The sequence below is a fragment of the Amphibalanus amphitrite genome, unplaced genomic scaffold (assembly GCF_019059575.1).
Source record: "Amphibalanus amphitrite isolate SeventyFive unplaced genomic scaffold, NRLGWU_Aamphi_draft 000074F_arrow, whole genome shotgun sequence".
Classification (NCBI taxonomy): Eukaryota; Metazoa; Arthropoda; class Thecostraca; order Balanomorpha; family Balanidae; genus Amphibalanus; species Amphibalanus amphitrite.
Window position 1 is genome coordinate 818,842 of NW_024881570.1, and position 17,765 is coordinate 836,606.

The 17,765-nt window shown below is 45.7% G+C and overlaps 1 protein-coding gene across 7 annotated transcripts in view; it reads left to right on the forward strand.

Annotated features, from left to right (window-relative positions):
- LOC122379256 (set1/Ash2 histone methyltransferase complex subunit ASH2-like) overlaps positions 1 to 17,765 on the forward strand; it is a 47,658-nt gene that overhangs the window by 11,644 nt on the left and 18,249 nt on the right. For all 7 annotated transcript variants that reach the window (XM_043361288.1, XM_043361285.1, XM_043361286.1 and 4 more), the window contains exons 3-5: positions 24 to 202; positions 572 to 741; positions 1,378 to 1,525. In XM_043361288.1, the coding sequence (XP_043217223.1) occupies positions 24 to 202; positions 572 to 741; positions 1,378 to 1,525 (497 nt within the window). The remainder of the gene's footprint in view (positions 1 to 23; positions 203 to 571; positions 742 to 1,377; positions 1,526 to 17,765) is intronic.

A 17,765-nucleotide genomic window follows, 5' to 3' on the forward strand; every position in this document is an offset into this window, starting at 1 on the left:
GTACTGCGTATTTCGCTTCGCAGCGGCAAGGGCCGTAACCTGAACATCGTGGAGCTGCAGTGCAGCGGCTGCCTGCTGTTCCACCACGAGTCGTGCATCTCGCTGCAGCTCGGCAAGCTGGTGCCGTTCCTCTCCAACTACACCTTCACCTGCCGCAACTGCTCCAACACCCGGCTGGAGACGTTCAAAAAACACCAGGCCCGTGAGTGGTATCACCAGCTGCCCGGCGGGGTGACATCGGTGTTACGGTCAACCGCTGTGTTGAAAATTATGAAAGTTATGAGTAATATGAGTGACAGCTTATCAGTGAACTCGCAGTCAACACGTCCGTCAATCACAATTAAATTACTAATGATAATCTTTTCTATAGTGCTTGTGTTGCTTGTTCATTAGTTTCTCTGAACAGCCACAAACGGGAATCCCGACTCGCCTTCGGTTGGCCGCTCGTTGACCTTTAAGAGGCATAGTGACAACAATCTGATGTTTCCCGCCTGAGTGCGGTTAGCGGTAGCTCTTATTTTGGACTGCAGTGCCCGGTTACCAGCCGGCTGTTCCCCCGGCTGTACGGCAGAATCGAGTCAGATGTGCGTCACGGCGCTGGCCAACCTGCAGCAGGCGGCGCTGCGTGACGACGGCCGGACCATCTTCTCGCTGGCCAAGGACATCGTACCCTGGATCGAGATGCACTGGGAGGGCATGACCACCATGGCGCGGCGCACCACGCAGAGCTGGAAACAGACGGTGGGTGCCGGCCGGCGAGACTGACTGGGTGGGCGAGTCAGGGAGGTAGGCGGTTAGTAGAGGTGACATTGGAAAATAGGTGAGCTCGCGGGTTTTAGGGGTAAGTTTTGCACCTAGAAAATTTAGTGTACTTCAGGCTATATCTTCGTCGTCTAAAGTTTTTAAGTGTTGAAGATGCGATCGACTTCGTGGTTCACAAGCCGGCCATGATCGTGTAAAATGGCTTCATCGTAGATCGATTAGTTTCTGAGATATAATCGGAAATCTAAAAGTGCAAAACCTACCGCTTAATCTCGCGAGAGCCGTACGGTCTGCGCTGGAGGGACAGACTGAAGCTGACTGTGGTTTTTGGAGATGGCAGTGCCGTGCCGATGCTGGACGTGATAACTATCAGGCTGCTGACGGAGAACTGAAAAAAACGCAGTACAGTCCAGATTCGTGTGCTGGGTGGTGTATAGTATGAAACGTGGGCCTTGGTAACGCCTCTGATGCATTGCCTCTTATATCTATACTTGAGTACCTATACTTGATAGCGATGAATGATTTGTACATTTTTGCGTCTCTCCACCCGTCCCTGGTCTCCCCGCTCGTCTGACGGTCCAACCGTTCCTCGCCGTCTCGCTCGTGTGCCATCAGATCCAGCGCACGCTAGCCAAGGACTCGTCGGGCCTGTTTCGCTGTGAGGAGGCCGCCGGAGACACCAGCCCCATGTACGGTCTGCGCCAGACCAACCTGGCGCTCATCCGTCCCAGCTACGATCAGCTCAAGAAGGCGCAGCCCGAGGGTAAGTACCCGCGAACGGGGTACTGCAGAGACCCAGAATACTCGCTGTCGCGCCACCGCATTGTCCTGTGCCCGCACACCCACACATCACCTGCCGCTCGCGCGCTTACACAGCACCTGACGCTCGCACCAAGCTTTGTATGCGCAATGCGCATGCGCCACTCCATTGATATCTTTCAACGGTATCCAATGCACAATGGCACGGTATACCAAAAACAAGGCGGTGTTTGCTTTCCGGTATGCGCTACCTATATATCTAATTGGATCGTTAAATTAGGTACCTTACTTTATTTTTCTAACTGGCGCTAAACTACGGCTTCATTCCATATTTACTTCGTGAAAGTAGATCGCTGAAGACGGATATATTTCCAGACGTAGAAATACCAATACGTAATATAACTACTGAAGGAGATGTATCAATTATATTGTTATATTGAGTAGTTTTCTTTGAACCGGATAAATTAAAAGTGTGTAAGTGTGTAATGGTAAAATACCTATTATTTTGAGATATCGGCTGTCAAGTGACACTGACCCAGCAAGTGTCAATGTTGGCTAACCATTGCATGAACTTCCGATCGTTTGGATCGCTTTGGTTGGCTACTACGTGTGAGTTATCCCAGGTTGTGCCGCTATTTTGTACCCAAAGATGTGTTTGGGCGCCCAGTGTCGCCTTGTCATGCCACATCAAGCACTGATTCATGTGAAATCCACATCCCAGACATTTGCGTTGCGAGGACTTTTGGTGGCCAGGTGAGCATCGTCAGAGTATCGAAATTAGTGTCACGAATGCTATTCAGATGCGTCGGAATGAAACACGAGAACTCGTTGCTAAAAAATAGAAAACCTAAGCTGCGGTCCCAAGCGTGATACCGATGGTTTTTTTTGGGGGGGGGGGTGCACAATGTTTGTCCCATTCTGACGCGTTTTATGTGCCGGGTGCCCCTATGGAACCTTCCTGTCGAAATTTGAAGCTGGCTTAATTTGGCTATTAGCGTGCCGAATGACGTCAAAACAACGATTGAGATGGATTACATTTACCGAAGTTGCTTTTGACCATTTTTGGGGGACGGATGGCATCGGATCGGGGCCTGAGCCACTTTCTCCCATACGTTACACTTAACCCGCGACCGCCTGGGGGGGGGGGATCGGATCCGACCCCCCCTCCGTTTTTCTTGAATAACTCATGAACCGCTTACGCTATCAACTTGAAACTTGGCATACCTTTTCCCCCATCAATTTGACGTCTCCTGTGCAATTTTTAAGAAAAACAAATCCAAAATTTTTGGAGATATATCGATTTTAGTGATGTAATTACATGGCGTTTTTAGTCAAAAAGTGGTTAATGTTTAAAAAATCACCAAAAATCAGGGTTTAAAACAAATTGCAAATTAAGGACATGAATAGACGCAGCTCAACGAGTTCTTTAAAATGGCTGTCTCTGATTTTCCATAAAATGCGTTTTCACCCCTAAAAATTAAAAAACTATATTTTTTTAAACAGCTAATAAAATCCAAAATTTTTAGAATTTCCAAAAAAAAAAACGGAATATATGCTATAGAGCTCTATTAGGACATTAGATGTCCCAAATTTCAACTTTCTATTCTGATTTTTGACCCCCAAATTGTAAAAAGATAGCTCCAACATGCATAGGGCATGGTGACGTCATAAGCATTTTCGTGAATTAGAGGCACTTCTGAACATCGCATGTGAAAACAAATGGCACCGCTAGATTCCTGGGACAAAAGTGAAAAAGCTCGTCCAGAAAAGTGCATTTTTATGTCAAAAATAAAAAGTTGAAAAATTGACCTTTTTTAGCCCTCGTTAAGTTATGTATGGTATAAACGATTCTTTATGCTTTCAATGCACACTTATCACCAGCACAGTGAATTGGGGTCACATATAACCATTACCATCGGATTCGGCGTGAAAAATAAGCCATAAAACATGTGTCGCACGCCCATGTAGTAGAAAGTGAAAACCGTGACCTTTCGTGACCTGACCTGACCTTGACCCGTACTTAGTATGACCCCTATACGCACTTGGTACCTTCACTAGGTCTTTGAGGTCATTTTTGGTGAGTTTCGAGCAGCAGCTATCGATTCCGCTGTCCGTAAGCCTAATCATGCAAAACCCCAGAATTTTACCTTTGACCTGACCTTGACCCGAAAGTTGACCTCAATCTTAAAATCTTAAGAGTGCTTTGGGAAGGTCTCGTAGAGACCTTTCGAACGCCGCCTCGCGGGGCTCGATGCGACCATTGGTTCTCGAGATAACAGGGGGGGGGGTCGGATCCGACCCCCCCCCCCAGGCTGTCGTGGGTACGGAAATAGCCCAGGCGGTACCGGGTTAATACCTGTAATAATTTTTGGGAAGGCTGATACTACCTGTAAGAAGAGCACTGCAACTTTCCAACTGTGAGAAGGCTATGCGCTCAGTCTGTTAGAGTTTTCTTCTGCCTGGGCTCGAAGGTCAACATTGTTGAAACTTGCGCACTTTGAAGTTGTTTTCGTCACCCAAGGTATTGATCACCGAGAGTTTGCGTTTGCTGCCTTTCTTCGTCTAAGGCCATCCGTTTGGAAGTTGATAGATCCTTCGCCGGCCCTCACCTTCCATCCCACCCCGCTGATGGATGGGAAGGGTCGGATGCTTCAGCCTGTGCACGGCTACGGGCCTTGACAGCTGGATGTTCTCCTCGGAGGCCGAGCCAGGCAGTCCTCAGAACCATGGCTATTCCGTGTCTGAGACTCGGCTGCGTTCGTCGGTCTCCGTTCAATACTGAACCGGACTCTTTGTATAGGGATGAAACTCCACTACTTCACATGCGCAGTCATGCCCCAGCCATGCCGGCTACCGGCTAACAGGTAGCTGCAGGCGTCGGTAAACAATGAAAGCATGGTGGACATATGGACTAGTAATCCGCTTTGTTTTAGCATTATCTCATTTCCATTATTCCGCTTTATACGTCTTCACTCTCTGTTCTTATACCGTATGTGTAGGTGGGAAAGTATTTTCTTATTGTTATAATATCGTTTACCGGTTACTGCGTGGGTGCCGCTCTGAACTCAATATTGCCTGAATGGCGACTGTGGTCTCGCACTGACAGCGTCTCCTCGACTCGCGGCAGGGCTCGGAGATTCTGCCAGTTGTGCGCGGCTATGGCAGTTGGTAGGTGTTTCTGATTTTCTGTTTTCCGGCGTGCTAACGCTTCTACGGAATCGCCTGACTGGTTTCTTTGGGGTGCTTATAGTATTCTTGCTTGGGCATTTAAAGCTTATAAAAAAGTTCACGGTTGTGTAGTTGAGTAGTGACACCTATTACATACGTCCACAACTTACTGTTTATCCATTCATTGTCGTCACTGGGTTCCTAGCTGGTTGGTTGGCTACTCCAGCATTGCTGATGCACAGGCGGATCAATTTGGCGGGGTTTTGAGGCGTTTGGGCCCTCCCGCAGCGTCCAAAATCGATGAATGTAGTCTTTGTCGCTTGAAGCCTTAGCATCTTGTATCATAAAGAGTTGGATATAAATTACCCAGTGGCGCATGTTGAAGTGAACTCCGAGAACTATTGGGATATTGAGTGTCCATTTTAGGGAATATGCTCGCCCGCAGCGTCCAATGCCTCTTTCCTGGACCTGCTAGTGTGCAAGCTATAAATGTCGCTATGCGTGGTAGTGACAAGTGTCACCACTAAGTACCACTTTCGCGTAGGTATCGACTGTGACTATTGCAGATAGGATTACACTGACAACGAGTATCAATCTAGTGGAAACGATGATCTCATTCGAAGTCCCGGCACCATAAAACTCGAATCGTCCAACCCAGCGTGTAAAAGTGCAGGTAGAGCTCGCCAAAGTCTGCCGCCACCGTCCGCGTAACCGCAGAACTAGCGCCTGCGTATTACACTCCCACCATTTCGGTTTTGATGTGCGATGGGCCCCACTCCATCATTACACCGTGGTGTGGATAAAACCAACAATAACTGCCTCAGTTGGACGTCACTGCGACGGCAGCCCCCGTCGCACATTCAGACTGGATGTCAGGTGATCATACAACCCTGGCACATACACCTCCGTGTCCTCTGTCTGTCTGTCGGACTGGGAGACAGGCGACTGGAGATAACACGGGGACGGGCGAGCCCCGAGAGACTCTGGGGTAATGTTAACAATCGACAATCTGTGAATCAAAGTCACGACGCTTTGCGACAGTATGACTAGCTCGTGAGGTTCTCGTCTTTAATGTACTTGGTAGTTACGCTAAGCTACCGTTTGAAGTGCGCTGGTATGAATAGTAGTTTAGGTCGAAGCATGTAACTAACCTCTTTTTTACTTTTTTAATGTGTAATTATCTGGACACATTATCATGGAGTTATATCGATACTCACAGTGAAACGCACTTAACCCGCGCCCCGTAGGGGGGGGCGAAACGCACCCCCCCTGTCCTTTTCCGTCGATATCTCCTAAACGGCTAGAGATATCTCCATCAAACTATCAGGACCCCTCCGGGCTTCAATTTTACACATTGTGACCAAAACATTTTCCAGAGGCTATGATAGGTTGGCCACAAATGATGTCATAATGACGTCATGTTCTGTCATTTTCGACCGAAAAAGACCTTAGCGAGAAGAGCTGTCAGGCCTACAGCTTTGAATATACAAAAAAAAATAATCACGCCATAAAAGGTGTAGAATTGACAGGGCTACAAAACTGCTATCTCGGATTTTTGAAATTTTGACCCCCAAAAATCAAAAAAACATTTTTTTTTGGATATATTAGCCAAAAAAATCCAAAAAGTGTTTTGTGTTTCGAAAAAAAACGGAATATATGTGATAGTTCCAACCGTCTTCTATCTACATACCAAATTTCAGATCGATGTCTCGTTTTTGGCCAAGTTATAGCGGAAAAAAACCTGTTCAAAAATGATGACGTCAAATTTTCAAACTCAATTTTTGACAATTATAGACCACTTAGGGCAAAACAAAGACCACCATTAGACTCCCCGTGACGAGCTGCATCGAATCGATACCCAATTTATGTAAAAATATGAACTTTGAAATTTGACCTAATTTGACCTAATTTGACCTAATTTGACCTGCCTTGACCTGACCTTCACCAAAACGTGACCTAAGCTGGCCCCAAAGGCTGCCTGACCCACATAATCGCATTTGTCATGTAAATTGGACCATAAAACATTATCACACGACACTTTCATATTGTGACCCCTAGTGACCTGACCTCTGTGACCTGACCTGGTATCAGTGACCTCGGATAGCAAAGTGTGTGTTTGACGAACAATGTACCATCGATGGTTTTCAATAACTTACCAATTTACTCGATTTTGCAACACATTTCTTGAAATGCCTGTGAACGGTGAAAATCCGACCTTTGACCTGACCTGTGACGTCATCGGTTTGACCTAGGTCAATGAAACTTGGTCACAACTCACAAGGTAGTTCCCGGCCGGGGCTATCGAACGCCGTTTGAATTTTGAAAATCTTTATTTTGTGACGAGTTATTGGCACAAACGTCATTTGACCTTAATTGACCTCATTTGACCTGACCCATGGCCAAGTACACCAAACAAAGAAACACCAAGTGACATAATCACTTATGTACTGAGGTTTCAAAGCACAAAAGGGATAGAACGAATCGGATATCTCCAGTATTTTCCGAATTGAACATTTTCCCATAGGCTTAAAACCAGTATAACGCCTTTTGGGGCGACTAACGGAGCGAGCGAGAGGGTGGGCCTTGCACGTGCGAAATTGCGAGGGGGTACCTCCATCTGACTTGTGCACGGCACCCTACTAACTGGTCTCTAGCGATGTGCCAAATTTGGGCACAATCGGCCCAGCCGTTCTCGAGATCTGGAAGCGGCACCCTGCACGTGCGCACGTGCAAAATGGGTCCCAACTGACTTGTGCACGGCACCCTACTAACCGGTCCCTAACCGTGTACCAAATTTGAGCGCAATCGGTCCAGCCGTTCCCGAGATCTGGAAACGACCCCTGCACGTGCGCACGTGCAGCAGCACCCCAACTCTGGCACGTGTATATGCAGTGCCTAGTGGGTGCCTACCTACATGCCAACTTTCAGCGCAATCGGCCAAGTAGTTACCGAGATATTGCAACAATTACAAAACGGACACCTCTTCGTTTTGCACGTGGCACGTGCATAAGGGGTCACCCACATGCATCGGGAATAGTCCAATACTTGGTAGAAGGAATGGAGCTACCCTACAAAAATTACCGCGTGTAAATCGGTCAAGTGGTTGCTGAGATATAAGCCTCGCAAAAGCGTGACCACGGCCGGCCGGCCGGCCGCTCATACTCAGAAATTTCCGTTAATCTAAGGAAAGACTACGCTCGCTTCGCTCGCTCCGTAATTACGACGTAATGAACTCTAGCTGACCTCAGGTCAGTGACACAAAAAAACTAACTATATGTTATACAACTCGTTGAACTTAGCACACCCTGTAAGTTTGCAGGTCATCAGTCCAAGACTGTGAGTTGGACGGGTGCATAAAGAAAATTGAAATTTGACCATGACCTTGTACCGGTTTTTCTGACCTGGTGATCTGACCCAAGGTCACCTGGACCTGAAATTTTCAGGTCATGTGTAAAAAGGTTGCCGCATAAGCTGTGCCAAATTTGGCGTTACGCTATCTTCGAAAAACCTTAGGGAGGGTCGCATCGACCCCCCCCCCCTGCCAGGGCGAGGGTTAACAAAAGCATCTTTTTATTGATTTAGGGTCACCGGGGGTGGGTGGCCCGAACCTCCCGGTTAGGACGCCAGAATACGCGTAGCATATTCTCAGCTCATAATCTTGCAAGACAACTTCAAATTGTCTACCCAGTCTTAATTTAAATGCTTTTAACTTTATGCTGACGATGGTCTGACATGATAAAACGAGACTGGCTCACATTAATTACGAATTTTCTGTATGTACAGGGTGTTTCACTAAAAGTGTCAAAAAGTAAAAGGTCATAATGCACATAATAACAATGTTTTCTACGAAAATTTGCATACCATTTCATCCGCAATTGTTGGACATTTGAATATATAAAAACGATAGCACCGTCACTCAAACCTATTCCACATATCCGCCCCTTCTTTTGATGCACCGTTTCGGCACGTGTCCGGAGGTGCCTCACAGCCCGTTTTCATCTTCAGCGTCCAGACTGTCGGCAAAGCCTTGAATGGTGCTCTTCAGCTCCCGAAGTGATGCGACTTGAGTCTTCCTCAGCTCTGCGAGAGCTACTGACCAAAACCAGAAGTAAAACGGTGACAGATCGGGGCTTTGCGCTGGCCAGAGGCGGGCGGCGAGGCAGCTGATTTTTCGGTGCAGGAACTTCTAATCCAGCCAGTTCCTGGTGGTTACAGCCATTATAGTGGATGTTTTTGATAACTTGTAAGGCCTTGGCTATTTCTGATGTTGAAATTAGCTTCTTATTATCTTCAAAGACCCTCAAAAAGACCCTGACCTTTTCAACGGTTTCCGCCGAGAGGTGGGGGACCCCGTCTTTTTTGGACTGCGAACGGCATCGAAGGAACCCTTTTAAACCTCTCAAGAAGCCGTTTGAACCTTTTATAATCTGGAACGTAGCGAGGTGAGAGAATAAAACGTTTCCTGAAAAGTCGGCATACGGTTTCAATGTTTCTGATGGCACCAAAGGTAAGTGTAATTCACCCCTCCTGTTGCGGTGTAAATAACCTGTTCTTGTTCTGCATAAGGAAAAAAACGACTAGTAACTTTGGCCTCCTGCCCTCGCTCCATATGAGTGTAAAATATATCTTAAATGGACAAAGCATAAATGTCCAAAAATTTGCAACCAAGCCACGTGCGCAACCACGTGATTTGCATATATAATATAACTTTAATATCACTGAGAAAAATCCTGACTCTGCATGACACCCCCAGGGGGAGTTCACCAAAACGACACCCCAAAACTCCAAGGTGGTACTCCTCATTACACCCCCTCCAAAACTCTCCATTACACCCCAAAACTTCCCTCGAGAAACTCTCTGTAACTCTCCCTACCGTTTTAGAAAACTCTTCATTTCTCTCCTTTACCCTATCAAAACAAACAACATACTCCCTGCAACTCCCTTCCATTACTCTCAATGACTCTCTTACTGCCTCAAAATTACTCCCGATTACTCCATTCCATTATTCCCCAAAACTCCGTTTACAGCTTCATGGTATACCTCAAGTTAGTCCCCATCAAACTCACCCAAACTTCCCATCACTTCACTTCAGCCCCCCCCCCCCGAAAATAAATATTGGACGAATAGCGTAACCACCCAAAGCTCGTGTACCGAAGCACATATAAAAAATATATTTCAAGAAATGTGTATTCATAGTCCGGGGCGGTGGGAGGCTTAAAAAATTGACAAACGCTTCCGACATCCCGCCGCGGCACGCTCTCCGGGGATCTCACTTCATATGCTTCACGGTCGCGAGTTTTGATGTTAAGAATCCAAAAGGCGGCCTACCACAGCAGGAATGCTTGGTCTGGTGGTGCCGCTACCACCTCCTGGGCCTCGGCGAATACTGCGTCTTCTTCGTCCGGCTCTCCTTTCACGATGGTGGGATGGATATTTTGCGGGCCTCCGTTGGCTTCCGACGTGTCTTGCGGGATGCACTGCAGGCTCTCCAGCTCATCCCCTGCAAAATGTTAATAACCATGAAATTATACGTACACTTAACATTGCGTGGGAGGGGAGGAAATGGGTTAGAAAGAAAAAAGAGAAGGAGGGAAATAATGAAGGAGGGAGGGAGGGAAGGAGGGGCGGGATGAAGGAAGGAAGGAAGGGAGGAAGGAAGGAAGGAAGGAAGGAAGGAAGGAAGGAAGGAAGGAAGGAAGGAAGGAAGGAGGGAGGGAGGGAGGGAGGGAGGGAAGGAAGGAAGGAAGGAAGGAAGGAAGGAAGGAAGGAAGGAAGGAAGGAAGGAAGGAAGGAGGGAGGGAGGGAGGGAGGGAGGGAGGGAGGGAGGGAGGGAGGGAGGGAAGGAAGGAAGGAAGGAAGGAAGGAAGGAAGGAAGGAAGGAAGGAAGGAAGGAAGGAAGGAAGGAAGGAAGGAAGGAAGGAAGGAAGGAAGGAAGGAAGGAAGGAAGGGAGGGAGGGAGGGAGGGAGGGAGGGAGGAGGGGAGGGAGGAAGAGAGGGAGAAAGAAAGGGAGAGAGAGGGGAGGGGAAGGAGGGAGTGAGGAAGGAAGCGAGGAAAGATGGAAGGAAGAAATCAGGGAGGAGACTGAGAGGTAGGCAGATGAGACAAGATGGACGAGACGAGACACACGCAACCTGACGTGTTGGCACTGATACTGCATTTCGGCACATAATGTCAAAATAATGAAAACAAGAGATTGCAAAGTTAGAATACTTTTTATGCACTACAATTTTGATAAAGTTAAGTTTCAGTGAAAGTCTAAAGGGCAAGTTTTAGGGGCTAGGATTATCAAGGCTTTTATGCCAAGATAGTTTAATTTTCTGGCTCTGCTTTGAAAGCCCTTCAAATTTGATAATTGTCATTGACATGGATATTAAAACGATCGGACAATAAGTAATAACAAAGGATCCATGACGTGTAAAGCTTGTGTAATCCTTACTTTCCAATTTATTCGAGGGAAATAATGTATGATATTTGCCAATACCTAGAAACTCAGAGCATGCTGTTTCCGATCTTTATCTCACTCAGGAACGAAACAAATCAATTACCCTTACTGAGACCATTCCAGCTCATCAAGAACATGGGGTTACCATATGTTCTCATCACAGCATCATAACACTTTGCACTATAAAAGCATGATGAGAAATACAGCTAAGCTTACCTTTAAATCCAAAGAAAGGTCCAATTATCCGTCACTGTATAGGTCAGGTCCGTCGAAGGCAACACGCTCTTCACTAACACCTCGCCCGCCGCCCCGCACAACGTGCTGTATACTATTTATACGCGCAAAAGATGGCGGCCACCGGCAGCCTCGCGACGTATGCTAAAACCCCTTCGTAACTCCCCTTTTACTCCTGTCGGAACGTTCGGGAAAAGTTTTTCGGGAGTAATGGAGAGCTGCGTCACAGAGTTATGGGGTGTCACACATGGAGTCATTTCGTCATCCATTAAGAACTCTTGAAAACTCTTTCGCAAAATGAGGAAGGCTCAAAGTTACCCTAGAACACACTCAATAACTCTGCTGGAAAGGGTGTTATCGATGGTTTTCAGGAGTTTTCAGGGGAGCATTTTCAAGAGTTTTGACCCATATGGAGTCAATTTTTTTCTCAGTGTAGGCATTTACTTTTTGACACTTTTAGTGAAACACCCTGTAGGTACCGTATTTTACTCGAAGATGGCAAAAACGCTTTATCACCGCTCATTGCCAAAAGGGGCTAAGGAAGATGTTGGAAATCACTTGGATTGTATAACGAAATGGCTGCTACCAGTTTACGCGATCAAATGTGTAAAATACGCATCATTTCTCCAATTTTGCGTTGGCTCATACCTCCCGGGGGCCCATACCTTCCGGTTCTTCCCTATTTCTTTTACTTCTCCACTGCCACGATTAGTATTCCATTGAAATAATTGCCTCTGCTCACACGACCCATTTTTAGTGTTGACCTTTGGTGACATTTGGAGACGTGCGTACCGCGCGGCTTTGAGCGCCCTCCTGTCAGCCACACGTGATGCATTGTCTCCGAAGGCATCTTCAAAGCTAGCTGTTCATTGGAGTACAAATGAAGCGCGCTTGCGTGCGTGATTGGAGCGTCCCGCCCCCGCACCAGCTCCCTGCCAATGCGTAGCTGTGCGTTCCTGGAAGTGGTCGGTCCTTCAGAAGTTCGTCGCTCCCAGCTTTGGGTTCATTATTAGAGGAGTTTAGTTCCAAGAAGTCGTACCAGAGATTGCACTGTCAGATGCACTCCTAACTTGGTCGGCAGCGGCAACTAGTTAGGCGCAGATAAGGCCTCGGGGCATTCCAAACTCGAACAGTTTCACATTTACATCACATTCACAATACGTGTGCTTCGTTTGTTGGCTGGTTGGTTTGGTTCTTCAAGTACTGACGCACTATGGACAGGAGATGGCAAATCGTCAGGAGACCGACTTACGTTAATTCCGTGAATTTCGAAAATGGTAGTGCGTTACTTTGTTGCTGTGCTCTACGAAATTCACTGAGGTATACGAGGGGGTATTGAAAAGTTCTGATCATCACCATGAATTAGATGAGATAGAAATTTGATTTTTTTACATGATGTTCATTACTCCTTTACAAGTCACCACACACGACCGCAAACTTATTGCATCGTTTCTTGAGCTGCCTCAGGCGGTCATTGTAGGACCCTCGCACTGTCCCGTAAATCACTGCTCCACCTGATCAATGACGTCATTTCTGTCATTAAGTCACCGGCCATACTGTGGATTCTTCATCTCCCGTAACAATCAAGAGTCAGTTAATACCCGGGCAGGTGAATTTCTTAGATGCGGTAGGATTTAATGTCCACATCATGTTGTTTCTTCAATCGCAGCTCAGGACGACAGGCCGGGGGCGCTGTCAGTGCGGATAACACATCTTCTTGGGATTTTTTGCGGCGCTTCTGCTTGAGGCCATCTCACAACGTCTTCAAAAGTGTGCAGTAGTGCTTGCTTATCATTATCCGACCATCATCAAGACAGTCGGTAATGACTATCCTACGCCAGATCCAGATCACTGATAGCATTGACCTTCCATATCGGCTTCTGCATCTTCGCCTTTTAAGAAGGACAGATGTGCCGTGCTTAAACTTCTTGATCATCTTTTTATCTCAGGATCATACACATAGATCCAGCATTCGTCACAAGTCATCACATGATCGAAGGTGTCTTCAATTTCCTAAAAAAGGCCTAGTTTTCAGTTCGAAAGGCCAAGACGCGTTTTTCTCTTGAACAAAGTAGACACACGAACTTCTAAGCGGGCTGACTCCTTTATCGTCTGTAGTTCTTCGCTGATAATATTTTCAGGCGCTGCCAGCATTGAGACCTTTCTGTTGCACAATCATCTGAAAGGTCACACGACGATCTGTAAGGATGAGGTCCTCCACTTCCTTCACAGTCACCACCTTGTCAGTCACTGGTAGTCACTCACTTCTTGACTCCCCTGCAAGGGCCATGCAACCAAGTTGAAAATTATTTCTTCATTTTCGGTAAGTGCATGAGATGGGCTTTCCTCGCCATAAACTAATTGCGCGTTCTTGATGTATTTTCTCAGTGTGATACCGTTTCAAATGCATTAGTTGGATGACGGTTCGGTCCTCAATGGGCCCAATACTCATCTTTGTTACTTCTAAGTCTCTCCTACATAAGATAAAACCACTTCTCAGGATTTTCTTTGCGGGAACATTGTTCTTAAGAACCAAATATAATACCAACCAAAAATCATCAAAATCGGTCTATATCTTCTATGTGATGATCAGAACTTTTCGATACCCCCTCGTAAACTCAAAAGGGTCAAGCTTGACAGCTTGATAAATTTTCCGCTCAAACGGTGACAGAAAAATCGTTCTGAAATGCCTGTGAACCTATTTCCGCGTATGAACAAGCCTTGTGTATGAGCGCGTATCCACATGACTCGAGACTGGAGAGCACAGTCGACTGGAATGATGATAACGCGAACGACCGGGGTCTCGACCCTCGTGCAGGTTACTTGGTCCAATATCATTCTCAATCCTTAACCTAGCTAGAGCTTAAACCTGTGCCCCACTACTGGGGTCTGTGTATAACGCTCCCTACTGGGGGTGGGGGGGGGGGCTCTTCATAGCCCCCCCTTCCTCCTAACTCCGAAACTACTGGGCCGATCGTCCAAATTCAAACGGCGTCTGATAGCCCCGAAAAAACTGTTGAGCGAAACCTAATTTCATTGACCTCGAGGTCACCGATGACGTCACAGTTCAGGTCAAAGTAAAAGTTATCGATATTTGGCTTGTTCACTTTTTGGGCTCTGGCTGCCGTCTTACAAGTCAGATCAGGCTGATTTTTGGTTTACACACTCGTGAACAGATGCTTTAGATATCCTGAGGGTAGCAAACTTGTACTTTGGTTTTCAGGTCAGGGTCAGGTTATCACAGTTCACGGAATTATTATATCATAAGTCGGTCACGTGACACATGTTTTTCGGTCCATTTAGGTCATAGATTTCGAATTCGGTGTCGCCTGTGTCATTTCAGGCCATTTTCATCTGAATATAGCTGAGGTCAGGTCACTTTCATGTCAAAAAAGATCAAATTTTAAAGTTGAAATTTTTCAACAAAAAAACATGTCTATCGGATGCCGTTTGAGCTCAGGAACATGATGGTCCCATTTATATTGATGTACGATGTCAAATTCATACTGAAAAATTGATTTGAAAAATCTAAAATTGTGAAATTTTTGCTATAATGCGTATAACTTGGCCATTTTTGAAGATATCTGGCTAAAACTTGCTAGAGTAGGTCATAAGCATGTGTTCTATAATACATACTCCGTTTTTTTTTCGAAAAGTCAAAAACTTTCTGAAAAAAAGATAAAAATAAAATTTTGAATTTTTATATATAATTTTCAAAATTTTCAAAATTTTGACAATCCGAGATGCTAGTTTGATAGCGCAGTTCATACTGAGTCCTCACATACAAAGAAATTGGATCTAACTCAAAAACTGAGCTCTTGGGAGCGATTCCCGTGGTTCAATGTTTTGCGTCGAAATCGGCCGAATATGACGTCACTCTGACGTCATTTCCGGCCGACCTATGAAAGATACGAAGCTCAAATTTTGACACAAAGTGTCAAATTGATGAAGCCGAAGGTACTGAAAGTTTGGTGGCGATACGTCAAGCGGTTTAGAAGTTATTGCAGAAAAACGGGAAGGGGGAATAGCAACCCCCCCCCCCCCCCCGTGGGGCGCGGGTTAACGAACTACTCCGGTAGTGTCAGGAGTCCAAATGCAGTCATTCTTTGTTTTCATCCATCAATATTTCATTTCACCAACCACTTGCTAAGAAATGACGTGAAGCGGCCAACCTCAGACCCCTATGGTCACATATGGTCCCATTTCTCGATACAGAACAGATGCGCTGACGCGACGACGTTAAAGAAGACGCTGGGTGCGGTAAAACGCTTTTGCAGAGACGCGGAAGATATATGCTATTATACGGACCACAGAACTTTTAACCAGTGGGTGGGTACTTGCAATGTTTGCAAGCTAAATCCTTTCCCTGTTAAATATGCTTCATTTTTTAATATGGCGTATTAAAAGTATCAACGTGTTATTTACTATGATGACGCATTAAAATTAAATCGAATGTATTGAATGGACGGCTGGCGCAGCCGGAGCCCGAGCTGAGCAGAGCTTGGTGCGCAGGCCCGGAGCTGACCCTACAGTCCAAAATGGGGCGATTCCGGATGTCGGGAGCATTTAGATATCAAAGGTCAAGCGTGCCCCTCAGAGCCGGACAATGTCCGTACCACTCAAACTGGCTTCAACTGGCTGCGGCTGCTCCGCCTACCGCAGACCATTGCCGTCAGGATATCGAGCGCCGGAGCGTCTCAAACTCGGGCTCTGATCACCGGGAGCTCTGCCAACTGAGCTTCGCGCGGACAACACACAACTGAGCATTTTCATGCTCAGTGTGTCTAAGTTACTTGTAATTTAGTGTTTGGTAGTGCTTATAATGGCTTTTGTCCAAAAGAGACGCCTTTCAATTGTCTCCCATTGACTCATAATGGGGAGGTCGCAAAATTGACCTGACCTTAGGTCACCGATATCAAGATTCCGAGATATACATTTGATACATACTATTGCTCTTAGGAATCGCTGAAAGATTCAAAGCGATCGGTCACTCGGTGTGGCTGTGGCAGACATTGAAACTTTTTATGAGGTGAGGTCACTTCAAGTGATCTGGTGACCTGACCTTGAATGACCTTGGTCTGAAATTTTCACAACATGTGTAGAACTGATGTATGATAAGGTGTGCCATAAACGGCGGTGCTCCGCGCCGCCGTTTTTTGAGATATCCGCGAAAAACCACAGGGGGGGGGGTTCAAACACCCCCCCCCCCGCAGGGTGCGGGTTAACCTAAAAATATTTGACTTACCATTGCCTGTAGTAATCTCTTGTAAGGCCTTGGGGCCTTATTACCTTGGGGCCTTCGGCACTGCAGTGCTTCGCCACGAGCAATTTGATGTTATTTTCCATAATGTATTGGTGCTTTTAAACTTGTTTGTGCTCTGAATAATTGCCTATTACCTAGTTGTGATATCAGGAGGTGAAAGGATATCATGTGATTTGCTGCTTAGTTGGGAATTGCACCAAAAGTAAATTGGTAATCGGTCCTTAAGTAAATAAATACCACCTACTCTAACCTAACCTAACCTAGGTTTGCTGATTGACATTTCTTCAACTAATCAACATTTCGGTAAATTGACATTTCGGCAAATTTACATTTCAACTAATCGACACTTCGGCAAACTGCCAATTCGGCAGATTGACATTTCGGCAAATTTACATTTCGGCCAATTGACATTGCGGCAAATTGACATTTCGGCAAAATGACGTTTCGGCAAATTTACATTTCGGCAAAGTTACATTTCGACTAATTGACATTTCTTGAATGGTTTTTAGCACAGTTTTGAGAGACATTATGAGTATAATAAGAGATATTAACCTTACTCTCATATTAGCCAAAAGATATAAAATTTCAAAAAGACAAAATACAGTTTCGGGAGCTTTCGGCTTTGCGCCTTTATCAACCGTTATGTATTATTTAGATCACTTTCGTCACAAACTTGCATGGAACAGAAAATTCGAATTGGTACGAACATGCAGAAATCACACACGCACTTCCCAGCTACTCTTTAAAAACGCATCTATGCAAAACTTACAGAGACATAAAAGATTTATCTTGAAGTGCAGAACAAGATAGTCATGTCGAAAACATGAGTCATACGTTCAGCGGAGATAGTATATATCGTGGGTACATCATCAATAATGGGTCCCGACCCCCCGACCAACATTAAAAATATGGAGATAAGCATATATGAGGTAATTGATATAGATAGACAAATTGAATTATAAGTGGAAAACAATGGGAACGTTTTTGGTTATATTACTTTAAGTTGGCTACACATGTGTTTCGATATACATCTTTTTCAAGCCATAAAGACAAAATAGAATGTAAATAATTCGCCTAAACATCAAAGTTGTCAAAATAGTTTGCGGCACAGATTAAAATTCAAATAGCAATGCTTC